The following is a 26,259-nucleotide window of genomic DNA, read 5'->3' as shown; positions in this document are numbered from 1 at the left end:
CTTTACAGATTTTAAAGCGTTTTATCTGTGAATTGAGTACCCCAAGTGACGCACATTTCAATTTTTGCCATCTATAGTAGCATTCAAAAAACTCGACCTTATATATATATATATATATATATATATATATATATATATATATATATATATATATATATATATATATATATGTGTGTCTGGCAACAGCAACAAAGTTAAAAAAATCTACTCAAACTTTCATGTGATACACCAACATGGAGTAATTAATCTTTGAGAAGCAAAAATCTGTACAACGTCCATTTGAGATTCGAGTTTCTGGTTATGTCTCTACCAGCTTTGCACATCTTGAGACTGAAATCTTTGTCCATTATTCTCTGCATGAGCAAAGAATGTCTATGAACATCAGTCCTCAGGTGTTGCCACAGATTCTCAATTGGTTTCAGGTCCAGGCAGTTTTAGTCATAACATGACATTGTGAAAAAGATGAACGGGGCATGAATACTTTTGCAAAGACCTGACCTTATACATTCTGTAATCTGCAGAGGCTTTCAGTACAAAATTTTATTTCTTTTGCACCAAAGTCAGCACACTCCATTATGCACCATAAGGTTAAGTTCTTTGGAATTGCATTTGAATCACCAACATATATTTAAGCCTCCCAGTAAAGGATTTTCACTCTGACCTTTACTTCAACTATAATCAAGTGTAAAATTAGGGACACCTTTTGTCCATCTCCAGGGAGCCTTCCTCTTTTAAATCCCAAATGTGCCCCATGTGTTGTCGCTTAGTCTTAATATCTGCACAATAGACACAGACACATATACATGAATGCACACACACATTTGTAACCCCACTTAAATTCCTATATCCCCTCTGTGCTCTGTGACCACTGATTCATCACTTGGATCCTGTGGGTTTTGCCAATGGTGTTCTTTCAGCCACAGAAGGCCCTTTAAAGATATCACCATTTCTCCCTAATGACCTCACCCTCAGCTCAAGGAGGGAGAAGAGAGTTGAGAGCACCAGAGAGAGAGAGAGAGAGAGAAAGAGAAAGAGAGAGAACCAGAATTTGAAATGGAGTAAAAGAATGAGAGGGTCTTTTAAGATGATAGCAATGTTCCCAGAAGGCCTTGTCTCTGTACAAGGAGTTCTTTAGAGAACAGACGGTCGAGTGTGTCCTCTCCAATGAAGCTACAGTGCAACTGTCCCTCTCCTTATTTTCAGCTCTACTGGTGCGTACCGGACACTGAGAACACATGTTTTCAATCTACCCCATCTTTTTCCACTACTCTCACAGTTTATCCCTGCTTCTTTTTCTTGTCTCTCCTGTTCTCAACTCAGGTGTTTCACTTTTTGTTTTCCTGTTTTTTTTTGTTTTTCAGTGTTTTTAATGTTCATCTTCCAAACAAAACCTGAAAACATGATTGACTACTTTTATTACCTGCTGTGTGACCTTGTCCATAATCCCATCTGGCAGAGGAAATAGTGCACTCTTTGGCCACAAAGCAGAGGTTGCCATTTAGTGTTACACTAACCCTGTTTCCAGGTTTCTTTTACTATTTAATTTTGGTTATAATCAATGGCATGAAGGGCCTGAGGCAAAGTAGAAAAAGAATTTAGCTGAACAAAACATCAAATTAAAATGCACCATATTAATAATTGTCCCTGTGTTTTTAATTTTAAAATATGTAGTGAATAAGTGCAATTTATTTTCTTAAAGCTGGCGTGTTAAAATATTTAGACTTTAAAATATGATTTTATTTTGTCTATTAACCATTACATGAAAGCTGTGTGGGTGTTTGTTTATAATCAGCAATTAAAAAATATTTTAGCACAAGTTCATTCATTAAATATGGAAGCAAAACATTAAATTGTGGCATCTTCGTGCAAATGAGGTCTTAATCTCATTTAATTCATACTAGATAGTACACTGTTCTGGACTGGTTTTCTGCTAAAAGAGATCAGTTAATTAGTACTGTAACTAAATAAAATGATAACTTTAAATTAATTTTCAATGAATTTTAACATTTGTTTTTCCTTATTACTACTTGAATGAGTTACATTTTAGTAATTAACTGGTAAGCACTAAAGACGTAATACACAATGAGGAAATTGCCACTCTTTTAAAGGCAAGTCATTGTGATCCTATATATCTTATAAGCCCCAGTTTACTCTCACTTTGTACAAAGAAAAAACTTTCCCAACTCAAAACCATTGAAAATGAGATTGGTAGCAAAGTTTTAAAGTTAATTCATAATGGTCGTAAGAGTTCATTAAAAAGCCTTAAATTTAACTTACTGAAACCTGCAAAAATCTTGCTTAAAATCCTGAGCTGAGGTCCATAAACAGGATCCTTGTGCATGTCCCCGGGTAGTTGAAGTGGTGCAGAATAAAGTGTAGACTCAAGTTGACATCATCATTTGCTAGTAACCTAACTGCAGGCGGCCTGTAATGTCCTTCAGTCGCTCAAAGGATTTCATAACCACAGATGTCAGCGTGACAGACAGACCTGGAGTGATGGTGCATTTCTTGGGGACCAGGATGAAGCAGGAGGAAACTTCACAGAGCTTTCAGATACCTGTCTTCACTCAGATTTCTAGGGCTAGTTGGTCAATACAGGCCCTGAGGGATGAGGAGGAGACATTGATAGGTTGCTTTGAAAGAGCAAATTAACATGTTTCTCCGAGGTCTTATGTCTAGGCAGAGGATCTAAGGGGAACAGGATGGTTGGTGTGTCGGGAGCTTTTGTCGCAGAGTGAGATGTGGACGGGTTGGCGGGAGGTGTGAGCGGCTGCCTTTCAAACCTGCAGTAGACGCTGTCATAGGTGTCTGCCAGACAAGGATTCTGTCCAGGGTAAGAGGATGAACTCCAGTAGTTAGTAAAAAATGTTAAACCATTCCAAACATGTGGGCTCATCTGCTAAGAAGCTGTTGTCTAGCTTATTGTTGTAGTTTCTCTTAGCTGCCCTGAACTCTTTGGTCAGTTTGTTCCTGGCTTGCCTACAGGCCCCGATCCCTCCTGCTGTAAGACTCTCGCTTGAGCCGACGCAGCTGTGAAGGTAACAAAAGCTTATTGTTGTTGTTTAGGTGCAAAAGATCTTTATCTGTATAAACATAAACTGACATACGAGATTCGGCAAACTCACTTACATATTTGGTTGAAGCTCCATAAACATTCCAATCTGTGAAATCAAAGCAGATCTACAACTTCTGCTCCATCCTCCTCCTAACAGTCCTATCCAACAGCCTTAGAAGTTTCAAATTTCCACCTGTAGGTCAGAAGGAGACTAAGCAGACAATGACCAGAATGCCTTATATTTTTTTTAAACCTGTGTAACAATGGACTTGTATGTTTTTGTCTCTGATTAACACTTGATATTCTGTCTGTATTTAGGAAGTCTATTGGAGAGGTTTGCGCTCTTCAAATCCCCAAAAACAAAAGAGTCTAGGTGTTTTCCCACGTCTCTTATTAGCTCAGTGAGCTGCTTTTTGAGTCTCTGATGTGCACGGTTGTGGTGGGATGTAAACATTGGCCAAAACAAAGGAGGAGAACTCCCTGTGTGAATAGAAGGGTTTTACACTCTATAAAGAATGTACAGCAGCCTTTGTTTATGTAAAAGCAGATTCCACCTCCTATCTTTTTCCCTGAGAGCTCTGCGCTCTGGTCCGCTAAAAGCAGCTGGAACTCCAGCATTAGAAGTGCACTCTCCGGGGCGTGTTCACCGAGCCAGGTTTCAGTGAAACTGTGGGCAGATCAATGGAAGTCTGAGTTTATTGAATTGAGAAGGAACAGTTCATCCATTTTGTTAGCCAGGGAGCAGACATTAGCCAGGTGGATTGAGGGCAAAGGTGCGCAGAATCCCCCGTTGCCAAAGCTTCACGAGCGCGCCTGCCCATTTACCTCTTCTTTGTCTCCAGTCAATCCCATAGAGAGCCACTACTGCACCAACTAAGATGTCAGTAATGCAGAAGTTGATGAAAATTTGAGAAAAAAAAGTGGGTTCAATTCAATCACATATGCATTCCAATTGATTCTAGTTATCAAACAGGACATTTGGCTCAGGTACTTCTTCACATTAGTTTCAAACTTTCTCTGTCTAAGGAAACCAAACAGATGGCATAGTCATTGACTCGTGGCATTCACACCTCCTGTAAGAGCGTGCAGCGACAGCAGGCATTTGCTTGTGTTGTTGTTGGCTTTGCAGCAGTCCCTCATACCGAGCATGCATGTAGTGAACAACAAAAAAGAAGCATCAATCAAAAAATAATAAATTGCATGTTTCCACTGATATTTTTTTTTTTTTTTTTACAATTTCTGTTTAGTACTTAGTTTCCTATCTTTGAAACTGTCAATCTGATTTAAGTCTTTTCTCTAATGATCCTGAAATCCAGACATACTGCTGGAGAAGACCTGTGAGGCTCAGGAAACTAAAAGAGGGATTGAAACTTTGCATTCAAAGTCTGCCAAGAGAGAGTTTTAAAGACTGATGATGATAAAGGAAAACTTAGATGGATGGAGACAAATGAAAGCACTCATTCATAAAGCATATAAAAGAATCTCAAACTTCATGCAGAGCAGTCATGCTTAACACTGAATGGTTCCACTTTGCAGCAAAGCACAAAAGACATTTGAGAATGAAAATGTATAAAGTAAAAAAAAAAAGCGCAGAGAAGAAAAGCAGAGGCATCTAAGGGCATAACAGATTTGGTGGGGAAACGTAAAGGACAGAAAAAGATCAACACAAAGCAAACTCCACTCCTGAGAAACTCTTACCTCAGGGTGTAGCTTCTACCCTTTGAGTGTTATAATAAGAAAATAACATAAACATGTGCAGTGATAAATTAGAAACAGCTGAAATCTGTATCGGCAGGTCAAATCTTTAGAAAAGGTGAACAACACAACATCGTCAATTGCAATTTAATCTAATTATAAATACAAGTTTTCTGAGAAGGCTTCAGAGAGGTGTGTTTGAGAACACTGGTGAACAAACACTGCTATGAAGACCAAGGAGCACACCAAATAGGTCAGAGATAAAGTTCAAGACATCATCCATCATCTAAGCTGAAAGGCTGAGCAAAGAGAGCATTAATTGGCATTAATACTTTTGCAATGTACTTGCATGTATTTAAAAACTGGTCAGTGAGTTGTAATGTCGACTGAATGAAAAGGATTTTATTAATTTGTGAGACATTTTAATTAGCTAAATTCAAGGATGATAATGACTGATGTGATGAAAATGTGGTGGAAGTTGTTGCTAGTTTAATTCATCTAATATGTAGTGCTGCTATATGAACTGAAAAGCAGTTTATTTGAACTAAGTAAGCATTTATCTAAAATGCATTTTTGCAGCTTTCTACAAATACTAATGCAATACTCTGAGCAACTTGGGTGCAATAAAGCCAGACAAACATTGCTTAAAAAAAATAAACTGATGAGGGGGCAGAGAAAATGGTGAAAAATAATAAGTCTATATAGTTTAGCTGTGTGAAAGACAGGTTGATGTTGTACAGCAGTGTATGGGCAGCTAGAGATGATTTGAGGAAATATGAAAGGTCATGCACACCTGAAAGGTGCCAAGCTTTTTATAATAGAGTGTTGGGTTTTTACAAGTGTTTGTTAAGCTGTCTGTGGGGACTCCAGGAGTTTGAAGCCAAGAGGCTTTGAGGTAAAAGGAAGTGAACAGAGGGAAAAAAAAGAAAAAATAAAGCAGAAAAAAGGTGAAAGGAGATGGACTTTTAACGTGAAGAGGATTTAAAGCAATGGACATAACTGATGTGTGATGCTTCAAGGCCTAAAACTTCATTCCCCCCCCCCCCCCCCCCATGGGGATAAATATCCACAACCACAGTAAATTCCTCACCTAGATCTTAGTTCCAAAACACGCTTGCAGAATTTCAACTGAGAAATTAATGCTTTTGACCTGGGCTCGCTAGAAATGCCAAGCGTTCCATCTGAGGATAAATCTTTATTTTTTAAAAATCACTGCCTGTGAGGTATGGAACAGCAAAACGCCTGAGGCAGGGGTAACGATCACCAGAGGTAGCTGCTGAGGGAAAGACAAAACAAACAGCGTTAACACCAAAACAGAACAGGTTGCAGATATCTTAAAAGGTTTTTCAATTTATTGATAGATTTATCTTTTGATCTTCATAACTCCCCACCGTAAAATATAGTTTTGCCCATTTCTACGCTAACTGTTGGTTTGTTTTGCTAACTAAACATGTCTATGGATAACTTCTTGAATGTGACATAGTGTACCCATCACAAAAATAAAGCAAATTAAAATAGAAGAAAGCTCAATTGGTGAAAAAAAGTTCATTCAGTATGTACAGTTTGTGCTTTGGGATTACCAACATTATCTATAGTTGCACAATGAGTGAGATTTTGTTATTAATTTGTACTATAAAATAGCACTATGTACTCTCCAGGCTCATAGTGGTATTTTATTCTACAATCAAGTAACGATGCTAGTTGCCATGACATCCTGTACATATAAAAATAACTTTTAAGAAATTTGACATTGTATCATAGCAGTAGATGATGCCTTGGAAGAGGCCTCTGTCTCTTTAAGTACCTTTGACCCTTTCTGACACTCCCATTCAGCTCGTCATTACAGCTGTTAACTGCATTAACTGAGAAGTAGATTGTATAAGTTCAGCAGACTCACACTTAGGCCTATTACAATAAACACTAAATCAATTAATCGCATGACAAATTAAAAGAAACTCAGTACTTTTCATTTGCTTATCATTTTTTATTATTTTTTTTATTTTTATTTTTTTATTATTATTACCAAAAACGTAGTGATAAAAGTCTTCAGTCTGGTGCTTTGGTCTCAACTATCCCTTTTTTGAAAGATAATTTTGTTTACAAAGACTTAATAATTCATTTTATTTGTTGTTGGCTTCATAATTCACTTTATTATTTATTTTGGATATTTGCAGTTCCAGAATTTAAATGTTCATTAGAATTTAAACTTTATTGATCCTTGCATCATTACGCCATTATTACTGCTACAATATTAAAGTATTATTGTTTATCACAATAAGTTCTTGGACAATTTATCGTCCAGCAAAATTTGTTATCGTGACAGGCCTACTCACTCTTTTACTAGGTGTTTGATAATTGCTGTTGCAACTAGTCTGGTTATTTAAAATGTATTTGTACGTGCATGTGTGTTGGAGAAATCTAGGTTGGAGACTGAAACTTCAAGGTGGAGCATTGGCTAAATAGGCGGCGCATTATATGAGCAAGCATCTTCTTATGGCTGCCATAGGGGATTCAAGGATTTCTCAAACATGAGAAGATGAGACGTGTTGAAATGTTACTTCAGTATTTGCACATGGTTGTAGGATGACCATTTGTTGAGCTGCAGAAACAGACCCTTTAGTTGGAGTACAGGAGAAAAACTGATTGGAAGATGAGTTATTTCTTCACTTCTATATAAAAGCCAAGGGGCTGTATTGCATATTCCCCTGGATTCTTTTTTTATTTGAGTTGCTTAATTTAACACTTCTTCATTGAGGGAACTGATTTTCTTCTTTAGCTTTTTAGCATTAAAATGCATCTTAATGTGATGCATTTTACTATCAATGTTTTACAGTGACGCTGTGCTTGCATGTTTTGCAACAAAGATTATAATTGTTCGTAATTATCTGATCTACAAACTAAATGTTTAGTCTGAGTTAACAGGCAGTTTTGTGAAAACAAAGGTTAAATGTTTAATAAATTTAATAAATGTTGCACCACTGGGCATAATTTATTTTTACCATATTATTAAATGCTGAGCCCGACTCTGGCATTAAATGGATAGAACAAGGACGGCAGGTTACACTTATACTCCTCCATCAAAACTGACATTTAGCAGCAAGGATTCCAAGACACTAAAAAACTCCCATTATGATGATACAATGAACAATCAAGCACACCCAGCCTGAGCGCAAGCATCAATCACTAGGGACGTTAGGGAGCTCCTGGAGTTCAGGACGGACGGATGAATGAATCTTTTTCAAAAGTGACAAAAATAAACAAGGAAACGTTATGTGAAAGTGAATTTGTGCAGTCTGGCAATATGAGAATATAAAATACCTATTGTTTTTATAATTTTCTTGATTTTATTTATTTATTTATTTATTGGGTGGTAAAATTTGCAAGTCAGAAAGTTAATGAGAACTGGGGAAATAAGAATAAGAGGCTCTGACAGACTTCCAGGAAGCTGCAAAGACTGAACCTAATTTGCAGATATTTTATGTTTTTTATCTTTTTTTTTTTTTTTGGTAGACTTAGGTAGATTAAGTAAGGTGAACAGGGGTAACAGTCTTTTCAGTTGATGTGTAGTGATGGTGTTAATGGACCTAATCAGTTTCTCTGAGAAATATTTCTTAAACAGATGATTTCCTGGGTGGGCAAGAATGGTGGCAATTTTACTCATCTTTTCTTTATTTTTTTTTTCACTGACTGGTCCTGAAGCACCTCGATGGAAAGTGTCTCAAAGTCAATGATAGTGGACTATCATTGACTTTGGACTAGTACAAAGTGCTCAGTGGACTAATACATGCTCAAGCCTTGTCCTTTGAAAAGGAGGAGCACCATATAAAATATTCAAGCTCCAAGAATAGAATATCTGCATGTGGAACGCCAATTTTGAAAATTGACCTTTGGGTGATTGGAAAAGAGAAAGAAGAGAGGAAAAAAAAAATCTACTGTAAACATTTTATATTTTTGCATGTTATTATTTTTTTCTAAGACACTAATATACTTACATTCAAAACTGTGTCCTCTGGTCCTCATTTAGCAGACTAAACTCAAGGTGTTATTTATGTTTTGCAGCATCTATGACCTCCATGGATTTGTGTGTGGAGGGTTTTGCTTTCAGAAGCACAGTATTCGCACTGTGTCTCTCCTGCTGATATCACAAAGAACCTCAAAATTCTGGCCTTGATGGAATCACTCTATCACCAAAGCACTTGTGGCCTTAACAACTTTAATCAATCCGGTTAATTGCTCATATGTGACACTGGCAGTGACGACAGTGTCATCCATTTTCCATATCAAATAGATCATTAGCTTGATGCTTTACATACTGAAGCTTAGCTCGGTTGCGCTCTCTCTCCCTCTCTCTCCCCCACTTTCAGCAGTGAGAGAGTGGCACCTCTCTCACTGTTGCCAGCATCATTAGCAGTGGTCTCAACCAAAGTGCTTCAATTAGGATTACCTTGACTTGCAATGTAGCTCATTAAGAGCAGATGAGTCACTGTAAAACATTAACACTTGCGTCCTGGTTTTGTGATCATACAAAAATAATTTCTAATAGGAGTAATTATAGTGGTTGGTGCTTGAAATCAAGATCCTTTTCCATCTTAGTCAATTATTTTTTACCAGAGTCCCAATATAACATATAATGCAGCGATACTATTGTGACATATTTCTAGCTAATTTGCCAAATAAAAATGAGTGTATTTCTGCAGGACAAGTTTTTAAAGCTCTTACACATAGGAATAGTTTAGTTAACTATGTATTGAATATGCAGAACATAAAGACTGTGACACATTTTTAATTCAAGTGCTGCAGTCTGCTGCTGCGGCATGGAGATTAGTTTAAAAAAAAAAAAAGTCACTTCAGTGATCAAATGGTGTATGCCAGGAATCCAGTACTACAGAGCCAATGTCCTGCAACTTTTTGATACATTTCCAGTCCAGCTCATCTGAATCAAAATTATGGGTCATTACCAGGCCAACCTTGATGACATGTTTAGTAGGTTATTTGTGCATTTTGTTCTGCTGTGTTAGAACAGAGATGCATCCAAAGGTTGTAGTAGAGTGGTAGACTTGAGTGGAGAGTCTTGGTATAGAGCCAATTTTAACACAATTAGCCATATTTTTTCACCTCTTAACAGGTCATGGGTGGGACTCATTATAAACCTTTAAGCCCGATTCTTCAGATCTCTAAGTATAGTAAATAAATGAATAACATTGTACACAGTCGTCCATTAATGTCAGCTGCTTGCATACACTAAGTGCCAGATCCACAAAAATTCCAAATAAGAAGTGCTAAATTGCATGAACAACAACAACAACAACAAAAAAATTGACATCGGCCTGCAACTTCTGGCACTCCGTCTCCCACTAGCCATGCATTCTCCAACTCAGTCAACCCAGTATTACTTTTAATTGTACTTTGTCAATTTGAAAAAAGTATATTACTTACTTGCATAATAACTTATTACAACACTGAGATTGGAAAATGTTCTTGTGCAGAGGACATTTCCTTTTATTTGTTTTACCTTTAATATCCCTTGGGTTCCCCGATGGTGTTCTTGTCTCTGGTGGCTGTTCATGTTCAGGTTTGTTTCCTAATCACAATATTTGTGGTGTTTTTCATTTTGGTTTAATTGCATAAATATTGTCTACTGTCCGGCAGTATTAATCTATCCCATGAAAACATATTTTGCCTGCACAATTTGCGGAACATGCAGCAGATAATTATAATCAGCATCACTTTTTCTGGGCTACATAGATGCACTGCTGCAAGTCATCCAGACCTAATGGTGTTATGCTGCAGTAAAGTGAGGTTGTGCTGTAATTACTTATTAATTCTGCAGCATTGTTGGGATATATTTTATCTACATTATCTTTACCTTTATATTCTTATGTTCACAATATTTGACAAGCAATGTCTTCTGTCTTTGTATCTACGCTCGCTTTTCACCATGCTTATCACAGACATTTTTGCTTGCCAGCTTGCACCCGCAGTTCAGACATGCTATATAAAGATGCAAAAACTGCACTCACAGTGTGGTTCATGTTTAATCAATCACATTGGGAGTGATAAATAATCACATTTGCATATGTTTTTCCCAATTTTTTTTTTTACTTTCTGATGATGAGCAAATGTTTTGCGTATGTACTGCTGTTTTGGTATCTACTGCTGGCTGAAGCTGCTAAGACAAAATTATCCCCAGTGAAACTAGTATTTTACTACATGGGCTCAAAGGCCACTCATTGTGATAGAAGCCATTACAATGAGTGAGGAAGCAACATAAAAGCCAGACAATGTTTTGCAATTGCTCACATGGACAAACACCTTATCTAATTATTTAAAACTGGTCCCAGTCTTTCCCAGTTTTCCTGATTCGCCAATCATTGGCTGCCTTGTATGTATCCTCAATTATTGTTTTGACTTGCTAAGTAGATGGTTTATGTACAGAACGCTGATATCAATTTATATTCTTAGACAAAGTAAGTTAGCTTCTGTTCAGCTTTTCCAACTTGTAGCATTGCAGAAAAAGTTATGATTATGAATTTCAAGTAGTTCTATACTGTAGTGTCAGCAATTCTTTTCATCTGCAACAGCTGCTGCTGAGAAAAACACTGCTGCATGCTAAATCTAACTCGGGGAACAGTACAAAAAAGGCAGACCGTGAGGATCTTGGAACTTGTGAAAGTGGGTACTCTAGAAATTATGGAAGAGTTACTTAGAGAACCCAAGAACAAATAAGACAGTTTATTATTATGTAACGAAGCTGTTTAATTTTACAACACAATGGAAATTTAACAAGTACTGCAGGCTAAAAGTATTTGAGATTTTCAGAAATCTAAACTTTAATGCATAACTTGTTGTAGCTTTTGCTATTTAGGGGTAAACTTTATTAAATATTTATTTAAAAAGCATTCTTTAAGTAATTGTGTAAGATTAGCAGTATTTCTAAAGAGCTTCTGCTTTATAAACAATATTATTTGTTATTAATTTGGTGTTAAAAGATGAGCATTTTTTTCTGCTAACGAACTGCCACAAAGTATAAGTCAGATTTTTACCTTTGTGTTGAAAGTCTGTTTTATTCACCAGCAATAACAAAAAAATAAAAAACATTTTCACTTTTCTGCAAAACTCACCAACTGCACAGTTCTTGATAAGTAGTATAAGATAAGCAGTATTTCAAAATAGCAGGAGTAATCTTATGTTTTTTGAACAATACCAACATTTGTTGTTAATCTGTTGCTAGGATACGATCGTGTTTTTTGGTAACCAAGTGACACGAAGTACACATCTGATTTTTACTTTTTGCAAAATTTACCAACTGTACATTTCTTGTATCTAATCAGATAAAGAGTATCTCAAAAGACCATATGTTTTATAAACAATAATTAGGTTTTGAGAGATGAGCGTTTTTTTTTTTTTTTTTTTTGTTTTTTTTTTTTGGTAACGAACTGGAACGAAATATAAATCAGAATTTTACTTTCATGTTGAATGTTTTAAAATATATTCAACACCAATGACGAAAAAAAGAGAAAACATTTTCACTTGTCTGCAGAATTCACCAACTGTACAAATCTTAAGTAGTATAAGACAGTCAGTATTTCAAAAGAGCAGAAGAAATTTTATGTTTTTGAACAATAACAACATTTGTTGTTAATCTGTTGCTAAGAGATGAACGTGTTTTCTGGTAACCAAGTGCCAAGAAGTAAACATCTGATTTTTACTCTTGCAAAATTTACCAACTATAAATGTCTTGTCTAAGCAGACAAGCAGTATTTCAAAAGAGCTTATGTTTATAGGCAGTAATATTACTTGTTATTAATTTGGTATTAAGAGATTAGCCTTTTTTCCAGCTAACAAACTGCCACGAAGTATACGTAAGATTTTTATCTTTGTGTTAAATGTCGGTTTTATACTATATTTACCACCAATAACAAAAAAACTTTAACTTTTCTGCAAAATTTACCGACTGCACAGCTCTTGTTAAGTAGTTGTGTAAGATAAGTAGAATTTCAAAAGAGCAGAAGAAATCTTATGTATTTTGAACAATACCAATATTTGCTGTTGTTCTGTTGCTAAGGGATGAACGTGTGTTCTGGTAACGAAGTGCCACGAAGTACACATCTGATTTTTACTTTTGCAAAATTTAACAACTGTATATTTCTTGTGTCTAAGCAGATAAGCAATATTTCAAAAGAGCTTATGTTTTATAAACAATAATTAATTTGCTGTTAAGAGATGATCATGTTTTCTGCAAACGAATTGCCTCAAAGTATAAGTCAGATTTTTACTTATGCGTTGAATGTCGGTTTTATAATATATTCAACACCAATGGCAAAAAAAAAAAAAAAACAATATTTGTTGTTAATCTGTTGCTAAGAGATGAGCACATTTCCTTGTAACCAAGTGCCACAAAGTAAACATCTGATTTTTACTTTTGTAACATTTACCGACTGTAAATGTCCTGTCTGCAAACACATATATCTTGTTAAAGCTGGACAAAAATCAGTGTCCTTGTAAATGACAGGCAACCTGCTGCAATGGGAGGATGGAGAGAGGGAGGATTTGCATCATCTCTGAGTCAGAACTTTCAACCTTTTATTCCCAATCATTAATCAGATTGTGTTATGTGCTAAACCACCTGCTGAAGTGAAAGAAGCGAACGATGCAGTCGTCAAAACGTCCAGCACTCTTTAAGAAAGTGGTTACAGGGAAAAGGAGGCTTATTTCTGACCTCCTGCGTTATAATTAGATAAGACAAACGAGAAACTGTGGAGGGCTTCCGTGACTCTGTTCACAGTAAAAAGAGTATCTTGACGTTTATTTTAGCCATAAACAAAAAGAAAACTAAATATTTGAGAAAACTAGTCAATGACTCTTTATTTGAGACATAATCAAATATATATTGACCTCCTCACATTTACATCCTCTCCAGTGTAAGAAAGTGTCATTTTGAAGAAGTAAATGGTTTACAGGAAGTTGGGAAGCTGTTTCTGGCTTTCACCAATACTATAGTCACTAAGCGCTGGCCGTACATATGTTTGACAACCTCAAAGTCTCAAATCAACTATAATGGACACCTTTATGGTTCTTCTGATATCCAGAATTGTCTGATGTGTTTCCAGCTGGACCTTTTGCAGCGACAGACCGATGGTCTACAGAGTGCCAAGCTCAGGAAGTGTTTGGACTATCTCCATTAGATAATAAGATCGTTTGGCACATTTTGATCATTCTTAATGACATTTGTCTGTGAACCAGATTTTGCAATAAAAATCAAATGAAGGACAAGAGGCATGACACAGTAACAGACTGATATTTTAACCACTGCATGTTGTCGCAGGATCTGAGAATCCAGACTTGGCAACATGTGGAAAGTATTTGTAGGTAACTGGCACATTGTGACTCACTATGGAATGGTTGTGCCATGATTTTTACAGGTAATATGTGCAAGTAGAGACATTACAGAAAAAAAGGAATAAAGCTCCAGTAGTGTAAGATGATTTGTGATGAGTAAATTATCACCTACACATATCCAGAAGTCAGTAAAGTTTTGATCCTGTGCTTCACACCAACAATTAGAATATATTATTTTTACAGCTGGATTAGTTGATGCTTAAGACTAATTTAATCCTTCGTGGAATTATTATAGTCATCAACATTGGGTCCAATTTCCATTTTTATTCTTTTTTAACCAGGTTAACCTTTTAAGCTGATGTCACTTCAAATGTATGTTATCGTAGGACAAATATTTATCTGCAATCATTCCATGAAATATGCTATCATCCTGTATGGCTCACTGACAACAGATTCAGCACACTCCTGATTAAATATGACAACTATCGAGCAATGTCATAAATGTTCAGAAATAGTTGCACGATGAAATGTTTGCTGGGACAAACCTTTCATTGACGCTCACCCCCCTCTTCCTGGTTAGAGCACAGTGTCTCCATTTCCTCGTACACCTTATCCTTATCCTCTTTTCAAGGTTTGATACTACTCACAGGAGAGTTAATGCCTTTCCAGTCACTGCTAAAATAAAATTGCTTTCAGATGTTTGTGATGTGACTCAGCAAGGCTTTATACTCTCTGGCACATGCAGTGCTTCGCAAAACGCTTAATACTAACTGAAGACTTAAGACTAAACAAACAGGCACATGTCATGGATACAGTTATTGGGAATCTTAAAGACCTACAGTTATCCCCACTTCAGCTAATAGTGGCGCACTCGACAAATGTGGCCCTGCTGAAAGTTGACTATGGAAAAACTACTACGTAAACAACTCAAAGGTTTATTTCAAATCAAATGTTGATTCATGTCTGATTAATATTTTAACATTTTCAATCAACTGTTTGTGGGGGGAAAGTTTGTCTGGTACCCTTTCTGCATTCAAGATTGAAGACAGAAATATATTTAGTTTTGATGAATAAACTTGTGTGGACAAAATAAACTGCTGATCAGATTAGCATGATGAATGACATTTGATTTAGATGTATGCACTGAGCGAATGAGAGCTTATGAATTAGAATATTTGCTGAATTTACTCATGCAGAGAGACAACACATTTTCCTCGACAGAGAAAATGATATAAAGTCATTAGTGGTAGCTTTCATATTTGTATCAGGGATCCGTTTATTTATTCTAATATATTTCATTTTGAACCCCATGTTTCTCCGTTTGCAAATACCCTGTAAAGAACATTAATGTTATGGCAAAACCAAAGTTATGGTCACTTGTGCTTATGCACGTTTCTCTTTCTCTTCAGACATCCGTGGTATTGAGGATTTTCTGGACCGTACCTCTCAGCAAGGAATGGACGTGTCCCTTCAAAAGGTGGAATCTAATGTCAACATGATGATCACAGGTCTTTTCAGAACGATGCGTGTAGAGGAGCTGCATCGATACAGAGATACGCTACGGAGAGCAGTGCTGTTCATGAGCCCAGCTACTGCCAAGGCCTTCATCACTGAGGTAAGGAAGGACGGTTTCTGCATTTATGTTTCACTAAATGAGTGGACTATCAACATACTATCAACTGAAACCTTTATCTGTGTGTGAATGACGTTGTAAGCAGAAGTTTTCATTTAAAACATATTCACTTTACAGTGTTTTAAGGGATGAGACTACATGATCTATATGATTTGAGTGTAATTGGAACAGCAAGAAGCATTTTTTTTAACCAATTCTTATAGATTGCATTATCATTGTCATGTTTTATTGACTTAACTGCACTCTTTATACCCTAGTAAAGATCAGTTATAAAGGTTTTAATGTTAGCTCCTCATCATGCTACTAATTACATTATCTAAAAAAATAGGAAGCCGTTGGAGCTTTTACTGTGATGCCCTGGATCTGCCAGAAGAGTATTAATATAATAAATGTCTCTTTCTCTCTCCTGCTACTTCAGGGTCCATTGTAAAACAACTCAAATTAAACGAGAATATATATCCCGTTTACTGTACATTAGTTTGATTTAATTTACCTTCTCACATATGTTCAAACTACTTCCATCCAAATACTACAAATCTGCATCCAGCAGGTACCCCTAAACCCCATATCCCATCAAGCTCTTTATCGCTGCAGAAGACAATTAGAGAAGTTCCTTTGCTCTTATACATAATTGATATGGAGGTCATGGTTGAAAGCAATAGGCTGTAGCATTAGTTATGAATTCATAATTTGTAGTGGTAGGATGGGGCTTAATCCCATGTGTCATGTTCTCATCTCAGTTTAATTAAAAGTGACCTCGGAAAGAGCAATCACAATCTAATTTGGTTGGAGGCATGACAGGAAGGGGTGAAAGATGGGGTGTTATCGTGTGAATGCGAGTGTGTTCACAACAGTGTATGTGGGTTTGAGTTTTTATACATTGGCATCATGGAATCAAATCTGAAGCTGTGAGGTCTTTGATATTAAGTCTAAAGGTCCAGGACATCCTGAGGGAATCTTTAAAGTCTGCTTAAAACATTAATAGGCTGTCATATATTTAGAGCAATTTTAAAGAAAAAACATGTTTATGTATCCTTTTTCTTTTTTTTTAAACTTTGAGTTCAAAGAAAAATCTTTTGCCTTGAGCACTTTTGATTATTAGTCCTTGTACTATTTGTCACAGAGTGCCTAAAACAATCAAAAGAGGTTGAACATAATGGGGGGAAAGAGCAGGGATTCTAAATGCACAGTATGCAGGCATATGGAAACATGTACAGTGGACCCCTGGTACTGGACCCCTGGTACAGAACAGAGGAGTCTCATTCCACTCCGTGTCCACGTTGCAGATAAATCATACATGTGCAAAGCTGAGAAACGCTATCACTCAGTGCTTGCCCCACTTGCAATTCCAACTCCTGACTCGCCAAGGGAGCAGGTCTCTGAGTGAGATAATTTTTTTTTTTTTTACCTATATGACATGGTCACTAACCAAGCTGTACAGTTGTAATCAATACGAATATTCAACTGCAATAGCCATCAACCTAATGATGGCTACTGCATCCTGAGGTAAATTATTGCAGCATTAAACAAATTTAAATGAAAATGTAAAAATTTGCACAGAAACACAAAGATAAAACCCCAATTTAGGCAATTTATCTGCAAAATAGTTAATTTATGGTTTAGTTACACTTAACTATCCCCTCTAAAACGTGCTTGTTTTAATTGTTTACACACCAATTACACTTTAACATGCATAAGTACACACAGCATAAACCATCTTGGTGCTACCACAAAAGCTGATATCCACAGTCTTCTTTATATTTGCTTTTGAGGGTACAGCCAATTAACGGCAAGGAAAATCAGAAATATTTAATTGAAATTAATATTTCATACTTAAATAAAATCATATTTTAGATATGCTCTGTGAAAAAATCTGCAAATAGGCTCAAATGATTAGAGTTGTGTTCCACAGAAAAATCTGCAAATAAGCTAATCTGCAAATACTGAACTGCTATTAGGCAATGGTCTTACAGCGAATGACACTTCTTCTTTGTTAATGGGACATATCATGTATGAAGTTAACATTTTGACAAATTTTGTGCTAGAAAAAGGGCAGATCATCAAGGATAAAAGTTGATGATCTGCCCTTTTTAAGGACAAAAGTTTTAGTGTGTTTAGGAAAGGCCAGGTTAGCCAGCTGAGTCAGAATCTCCAAAGCTACAGTTCTTGTAGGGTATTCTAGACCTGTGGTGGTCAACATGAATCAAAGGAGGAATCCAATTTGCATATTTGGTCAAGTGATCCAGGCTGTAGTGGGAGAGAGAGAGAGAGAAAAGCATTCTAAATATGTATAGAACTAAAAATGAGCTTTACAAAATAATTTCACAACTTGAAATAACAATAGGTGACTAAGGCTGTTGGATCCAAATGCAGTGAATTATTTTAGTGCAACAACAATGTCAGTGGAAAAAAAATCTATTTGCATCATACTTTATAACTGAGGGCGGGTTCAGCGGTAGCTTTGCACATGCATGATTCATTTGCATTGTGAACATGAAATTAAACGGATATCTTCTCTACAATGACTGCAGGACGACTGTGACTACAGTGATTGGGAAGTGGGAGGGGCTCCTGGTGGCACTCACTGTTTCCTCTGGACAATTACCTTGGAGCTTTCATGTCTTGTTACCAAACTCTCCAGTAACAAAAAAGTCATTAGATTTGTCACTAGTCGTTTAAAAAATCATTAGTAAGGGTCTGAAAAGTCGCTGAACATATTTTAAGGTGGTAACAGTGCTAGTGAAGTCCATGCCTCAAGAGATTAAACTTGTTTTGGAAGTAAAAAGGGGACCGACACTGCAGGCGTTGAGCCCCTTCAATGTTGGCCCCTCTTTTGCCAGTTGCTCACAATGTTATACTTGCTAGCTAGAAATGGCTAAAAACAATGGGAGTCAGTCAAAAGGAGCCAGAATGGTTCTAATCAGAGCACCAGCAAATGGGATTACATAAGCACTGACGGGACATGGGGATCGGGTGAGTTAATGTCATGTTCTGAGAAAACCTGAGGGAAAAAAGGCTACAAGAAATACATGAACAGGAAAATAGGCAAGTCAACTCGCCTTTTGGTTGGATGAATAGCTCAAAGATCGAAATCTTAACATTGTACAAAGTCAAAATCATTTATTATATAATGTTTTTGGTTATAAAAAAATGATTGTGATTTTTGCATTAATCAGCAGTGCACTCTGCTCTAATCTACCGCAGTTCTCAGCAGCGACATTGGCAAATGACAAAAGGTTTAAACCCATTAAACTGCCAAGGTAGCTGAAGCAGCCTTCATAACTACAAATAACACTGAGTGGATCATTCACAATTATAATAGAAAATGTTTTTAGCAATTGTACAATATGGACTCGGATAATTACCTTAGTGTGATACTGAGACTCTTTTCACCCTTTTTTTTAAAGAGATTTCTATTTGTCTTGTAACATAACAGTCATTTAATCAACGTGAAACATAACATGGAGAGTTTTTGGAATTTGAGTCTGAAGATTGGAAAAGAGTGGTGTGTAAGACTGATGATTACTGGTCTCTACTTCTTTGTTCCTGCCAGGCAGTTGGAAATGATCAGAGTGACAGACTAAAGGGTTAAAAGACAGACAGAGACATGTGGAGATGCTCAGAGATAAATGGGACCTTGTTTTTCGCTACATCACTTATCGGTACAGTCATTTTTCTCAGGAATCACCTCCCCTCCAGATGCATTAGGCCCTGATGGTAAATGTGAACTGAAAGCTGATCCAAATGACTTGGCAAGAAGAGACAAACAGATGATTACAGGGATCAAAGAATAGAATACATTCATGGGTGTGTGGAAATGCCTGAAAGTATTTTTGTCTGACTGTAAAGGAGTGCTTGCTTTTTGATTTGTTTACTGAAGCCTACTTCAAACAAACAATAAGGATACACCAAAAGATGCAGTGACCCATTTTTTATTTTTTATTTTTCATAATTGTGTTTGACATGTGCCTGAGCATTTGAAACCATGGAAACTACATATATACGGTCACATAATGGAAAGTGACTGTTTGATATTTATGTGGTCAGTCTATCCTGAATTGTTAGTCTTTGTTTTCATTATATTTGAATAGAGTAAAAAACTGAAATTTCAAATTGGATAAGATCTAATTTGAACAATTGGATCACAACAATAATAGTTATTAATACAATATATATTCTACATTCTTAATATAGAAATAACAATCATTATTTCTGTTGCCAGTCCTGTCAGATTGCTCCATAAAAATGATTTCAACATTAGAACATTTAGTTATAATGTTAATATTTCTGGTGATTTCCATACATCCATCCATGTCTCCATATGTCCGAAACATGCAGAGATCCTTATCCACAGACAGACTCTGCAGCTTATTCAGAATCTCCAGATCAGATGCCCAAATCACCTCAAGTTGCTCTCTTAGATGTGGAGAAGAGGCTCCCCCTGGATAATGGAGTTCCTCATCTTATCGCTAAGACTGAGTTTGGCCAGTCTACAGAGAAAGCTCATCTCCTCTGCTTGTGTTTGGGATCTCATTCTTTCAGTCATGATCCATCTCATGAGCATGAAGGTGAGAACAACAGAGTCTGAAATCGAGAGCTTTGCTTTTCGGCAAAGGTCTTTCTTTACCACGATCCCAGCAGAGCCCACATTACTGTAGGACCAAACCCTTGATCTATTTTCCACTCTACCAACATGCTCTTTTTGGCAACACAGTAATGCCACAGATTTTCAGCGAACAGCTGCCGCAGTTTCAAATCATTTTAGCACAAACATTACACTGTTATAAGTTATAAACTGTTATAAGTTTGTTTCTTATCTTGTTTTGTATGGTTGCATATCTAAAATGTTAAAGGGAGGATGATATGTAAAATTAACTTTTTTGAGCTTTATATTATGTTCTAATGCTATTCCTGCATCATAATCAGACCTCGAGTGTTGCTTTGATTCTCTAAAGATTTGGAGGAGTCCTTGAATATCCCCTGGTAGCTATTCACTGGTGACTAAGCACTTGCTCTCACAAAGTGCCACCTACTTCTACAAAGCTTCCTGTTGGAGCTGCAGTTTCCCGGTCGAGTTTCCGCCTCACAGGGTGCCCCTGCCTGCGTGTTCCCCAATCAACTCCACCAGATTAGTGGCGGCAACAACTAGCAAATATCTAGTGGAACTGGTCATCTGCTGAGCTTCTCATATGAACTTCCCGGTCCAATGCTCCTAAAAATGGTTGTAGACGGAATAATGGAGAAACATTGTTGTGATTGATGTGCTGAAGTCAGAGTATCAGAAAAAAAAAACAAAAAAAAACCACACTTTTAACATACTATGACAAAAGATTTTAGAGATCAAATTGAAAACTGAATGATCTTGTACAGAGTGTGTGCAGACTTGTTAGTTTTTTTTTTTTTTTTGAAGAATTACTTTTGTGTAGCAGTTTGGAAGCTTAATATTTTTTTAATATCTGTCAGCAGTGGGGAGTTCATCCCCATCACATTGTGTAGATTCAGATTGGAATCTGTGAGCTGCCATTCTCAGGTAAATGTGCAGATGCTCTTTTGGGGATGTTCAAAATTTCTGCAACACTTCTAGTTACTAAGGAGCTAAAAAGAGGACACAGTCCTAAATGTTCAGACAAATATTCAAGGACCTCCCCATGATGTACTCCAGCCTCTGCTCAGCTCTTCATCCTACGTCCACCATCCACCACGGCCTTACAGGAAAGAAGTGAATTAGTATTACCTGTTTTACTGTCATAGGGGAGTGCCTGTGTTTCTCCCACAAATGTATGTATATTCTCACTTATTTGGTTTGTCAGCAATCTTCCCAATGCTGGGTATTTTTTTACTGTTTTTCGTAAACTAGTGACCTTCTTGCTGTTAACTTTATTGTATAAAATACTAAATATTGATCCCTCGAGTACTGCTACCAGTATTAGGCTTCTGAGAGGCTCTCAGATTTCTCCCCAGTGTTGTAATAACTCAATTGTGGTTTTATTAGTCATGCTTTTCTATGATATCTGGACTTTAAATATCTAAATTTATTTACAATAGAAAGACTTTTCCTCTTTATCTGATGGATTTCAGTAAAATAGCCCTCGCCGATGTATTTTGAAGCATTTCGCCGCACAGTGTCTGATATATTTGCAGACCCAACATGCTCATTCAATTTTCTGGATTATTTAACATTTTCCTGCTCTGTTGCCCTTTTCTCAGTCTAGTGCATATGAGCCAGTGCCAGCTAGGTTCCTTGTCGGTGCACACATATCCCCTTTCTGTCCAGTTTTCACACAGAAGAGGAAAGTCGATTTCTGAGCACAGGAGTATTCTTTTACAAAAACATGCGACGCGAGTTATTAATTGGCTAACCAATTAATGAATTCAGAGAAATGACAATCCCTATCATTGCTGCTGAGGTTTTTATTGCATTTAAATTTCCACCAAAAAAACAAATAAACAAAAATTCAGGAGAAGGATGCAAAGTATTAGCCTTAAAAGGTTTATACAGTTAAACAGCTCAATCTCAAACTTGGACCATGGATGAGGCAAGCATTCACACAGCCATACAATTGTGAAAAAAGGGCATTTTGTCACTTAAGTGAAATTGACAGGATGCAATAAATCACACTTGAGCGCTTTGTTGTCTTTCTGATATTTTTTTACAAGGTTTTACAACATATTTGTATTCACAATATGCAATTACTAAAAAAATGAACATTTTTCTCTCTGATGTTTACTTTAATTGTGTTTGAATTATTTCTGCCTCCTGGATTTCTATATTATATTACAGTATTTGCACAAAAAGTCCCTGTCCTGGTAAACACTCTACCCCTGTCTAAAAAGGTGAAGAGAAGCTGGTGATGTGTAATTTTTTGTCTCTATGGTGGTATCAGCCGTCTTCTGGCGTAGTATGTTGGAACAGCAACTTAGCAAGAACCAAGTGGTTAGATAAGCTCATCAGAAAGACTTGCTCTTTCCAAGCATGCCCGCCTCGACCAACTGATGACCACTCGACCCAGTGCAGGTGGTTAGACACTGAAGAGCTAAGGAAAAATAACATTATTGCTGCACAAAGTCTCCTACCACACGCATGAGGCTGTTGCCGAACTGGAGCGCTCCTTCATTGACAGATCGCAGCATCCTAAATGCACAGAGGAGCGTTATGACAAGTCCTTCCTCCTAGCAGCTGTAAGACCTTGCAGCTCAAAGTCAATACATTTTTGCATCCCTGTTGTTATTTGCACAGTTTTTTCATTTCTTGTAAGTAGTCTGATGTTTTTGTACACAATTATAAATGCAGGGTTTTTTTTCTACACTACCCTACTGAGTTGGACATTTATTTTAATATGTGTTTGCTATTTTTAGGAACTGTTCATTTTAATTTTCTTATTATGTAAATGAGTCCTACATACACTGTGTCTTATTATTATTATTATTATTAGTATTAGTATTATTTATTTTGTTTTGATTGATTGATTTATTTTTTTTTTACCCTTGTGTGAATCCTTGTATGAACAAGTTTGCAGGATAGGGTTAGGGTTAGGATAGGGTTTGACATTGCAAGCAAATGCCAGTTTATCCCTGCAACAAAACACATAAATATGAAGAAGAGGAAGAGATATCCCTTTTTAACTCATTTGCTGTAATTTTCCCTCCGGTTTTGGGCTTAGCAGTCCTTCACTGCCAGTGGAGCCTTAAAATCAGATGTTGTGATGCTGCTGTGCTTCATTGCCAGTGATGAATATGCATTTTCTCATCAACATGCTGTGCATGAATTTTCAGCAATTTATAATGAATTACCACTGATCCGTTTTGGACCCAAAGGCCATGAAATATGCTTGGGAAAGAAAATACGAGCTGTCATTAACAATCAAAACAAAGACAACTATATTATATTATATTATATTATATTATATTATATTATATTATATTATATTGTCTTTTTGACAATTTGAAGAGCCCGGTATGACTGTGTTTATTTAAATGCAGTATTACATCAGACATGTTTTGGCTTCATTGTATTATTTGTATGTACAATTGCAGTCCAAATGACTCATAGTTGTGAATTTGGCTTAGAATTTTGCCTGCAATTTAAAATCACTATTTTATCTTGAATTTCTTCAGACTTTAGGTCTGTGAGGTGAACCTTGTTTTTTATGCTTGTTTTCTTTTGTTTACTGACATGTCTAGGTATACAGTCTTGTAACTAAGCATTCTAAAGTGATTTTCATCTAAATTATTTCAGAGTAATTTAGACTATTCGATTTTAGCTTAACTTTTTGTGGAATAGTTTGAAGAATATTTTTTATTGGTAGAACCATGCTTAGTTGCTGAAAGTTGAGTTGTTTATCCCGCTTTATTTACAAACTGATCATTTGTCATTGCTTCAATGTCTTTGTTGTGGCAATGAAGTGCTAGGAATAAATGTTGACCTCTAATTATAGAACATAAAGGGGAGGAGTAAATCAATAGGAGGAGTTGCATAATTAAACAACAGGGAGAGGATGGAAAGAATGACGCATTGTTTGTCAAGAAATGCTATTTGGAAGGTCAGTCTAATAGAGGTAGAGGTCAGTACAGCAGAAGAATTGGGTAAATTAATTTAATGGATACATTTTTAAGCATAATTGTTATTTACTCGGTGAGAAGCTTTTTTTTTATCAGCTCTTTTATATAATTATTTAGTTAACAAAAGTACCAAAAAAAATTCTGTTATCTGTTATTGTAGAGTGATGTTAGTTTAACTTTTTATTTTTATTATGAGGTATTCAGACTAAAAAAATGTATGAATTGAGCCAGCTACTGGCTTTGGTGCTGCTGCCTTCTGTGGACAAAGTGAAGTCTCATGTAGTGCAGCCAAAATAGACAAAGTTTTCACAATTTTAGCTGGCTAATGTACGAGTCTGAATAGATTACTGTAAGCTATGAAAATGAATCTCTCTTGAACTAAAACCTACACAAGACCTGAGAGAACAAGATACATATTTAAAAAGACTAAACTTTGATCCACTTTCATTCATAGGGCAGTGTAGATCTTAAGGAGCTTTATTTTCATTTTGCTCAGTTATGTACAGATTAATAAATAATGCATCTTCACCACAAAACAAATCAGATCGGGTATAGTGTCCCAGAAACTGATGATCCCGGTCTGTTTTAAACCGTGACACAATAATCAAACATATTGGTGCAGACTCACGTTTTACCATGACACACTTACCTGATAAGAGAGTATTTCCTCTCTACCACCTTTCACTGCATTTAAAAGAGCAAAAGGACTCAAGCATTGGTTTTCCCCTTGAACTTTATCACAACGCAGCGATGACATTATGGTCTTATCTTAATAAACAGGGTGCCAATATGTGTGTTGTGGGATGACATTAAAGCTTTATCTGTGCTCACAAAACTGGGAGCACAGTGATTATAGGCATTTCAGCTACAGAACTGAGGACTGTTTGTGTCTCTGTGTATGTGTGTAAGTAGCATCAAAGGTTAGCGCCATTGACTGCTGCTGGTACAGCCACTAATGGGGCTACAGATATGTTTGTGTGTAAACATGTCATCTCAATTTCAGTTTTCCAATGTGCTTATCAGTTGCCTTTTTCCTTCTTGTTTCCTCCGTTTCTGCCATGTACTTAAACTCTCATACAAACTTATGCGTTTACCAGTCCTTATGCACTCAGTGTCATTTAAACTCTCCACCCTTGTGCTATATTTGTATCTTTATTAAATGTACGTATAACTCTAATTATAATAGCTTTGTAATATTACAGTTTGGGGCTGTTGTGGCTCAGTTAGTAGACCATTAGACTGACCTTCCCAATAGCATTTTATTTAAAAAAAAAAACACGACTAACAACAATAATAGTAAAAATAATCACCTGTACAGGACTATAACAGAAAATTCTGTGTAGTCATTAGAGATACTCATGATCCAAGAGGTGTGCATCTGAGTCTGGTTCCTTTTGCAATGTCTACATATTGTATATGTGTATGGAGCATTAACACAACAGACTTCCTAAGTCCTGCAGTCAGTCTTACGTAGGAAACCCATTTGTGTCCACTAGGCAAATAAATCACACATTTGTAAAGCTTAGTAACGCTATCGATCAATAGAGGCAGACTATTTAGAGTGCCCTAATACCTTAATACAGTATGTCAATGATGAAAAACAAATGTGCAATAACAAAAGAAAAGTTACTTGAAACTGAGAACAGAGTAGATGATTGTGCAAACCCCAGCATGTATGTAAAAACGTATTGATTTTGATGGGAGCAGTGATGGTTACAAAGTCTGACAACTGCTGGGAGGAACGACCTACAATAATGCTCCTTTGTGCATTTAGGATGCTGCACTCTGTCACTGAAGGAGCTCTCCAGTTCAGCAACAGTGTCATGCATAGTATAGGAGAAATTGTCCATCAGAGTCCTTCTGCCTCCTACCAACCGCACTGGGTTGAGGGGGCATCCAAGTACACAGCTGGCCTTCCTGATTTGTAACTGCTTCCTCTCAGCTGTAGAGAAAATGCTGCTCCAACATACTACACCAT

The 26,259-nt window shown here is 36.6% G+C and overlaps 1 protein-coding gene across 1 annotated transcript in view; it reads left to right on the top strand.

The window, feature by feature from the left end:
• The window catches only part of grid2 (glutamate receptor, ionotropic, delta 2), a 128,599-nt gene that overhangs the window by 3,575 nt on the left and 98,765 nt on the right, over positions 1 to 26,259 (top strand). The window contains exon 2 of the mRNA XM_088008452.1: positions 15,499 to 15,704. Coding sequence (XP_087864578.1) covers positions 15,499 to 15,704 — 206 coding nt within the window. The remainder of the gene's footprint in view (positions 1 to 15,498; positions 15,705 to 26,259) is intronic.

This window comes from Poecilia mexicana, unplaced genomic scaffold (assembly GCF_051168715.1).
Source record: "Poecilia mexicana isolate PSO_F unplaced genomic scaffold, ASM5116871v1 scaffold_9, whole genome shotgun sequence".
Lineage (NCBI taxonomy): Eukaryota > Metazoa > Chordata > Actinopteri > Cyprinodontiformes > Poeciliidae > Poecilia > Poecilia mexicana.
This window is presented reverse-complemented; position numbering and strand designations above follow the sequence as displayed.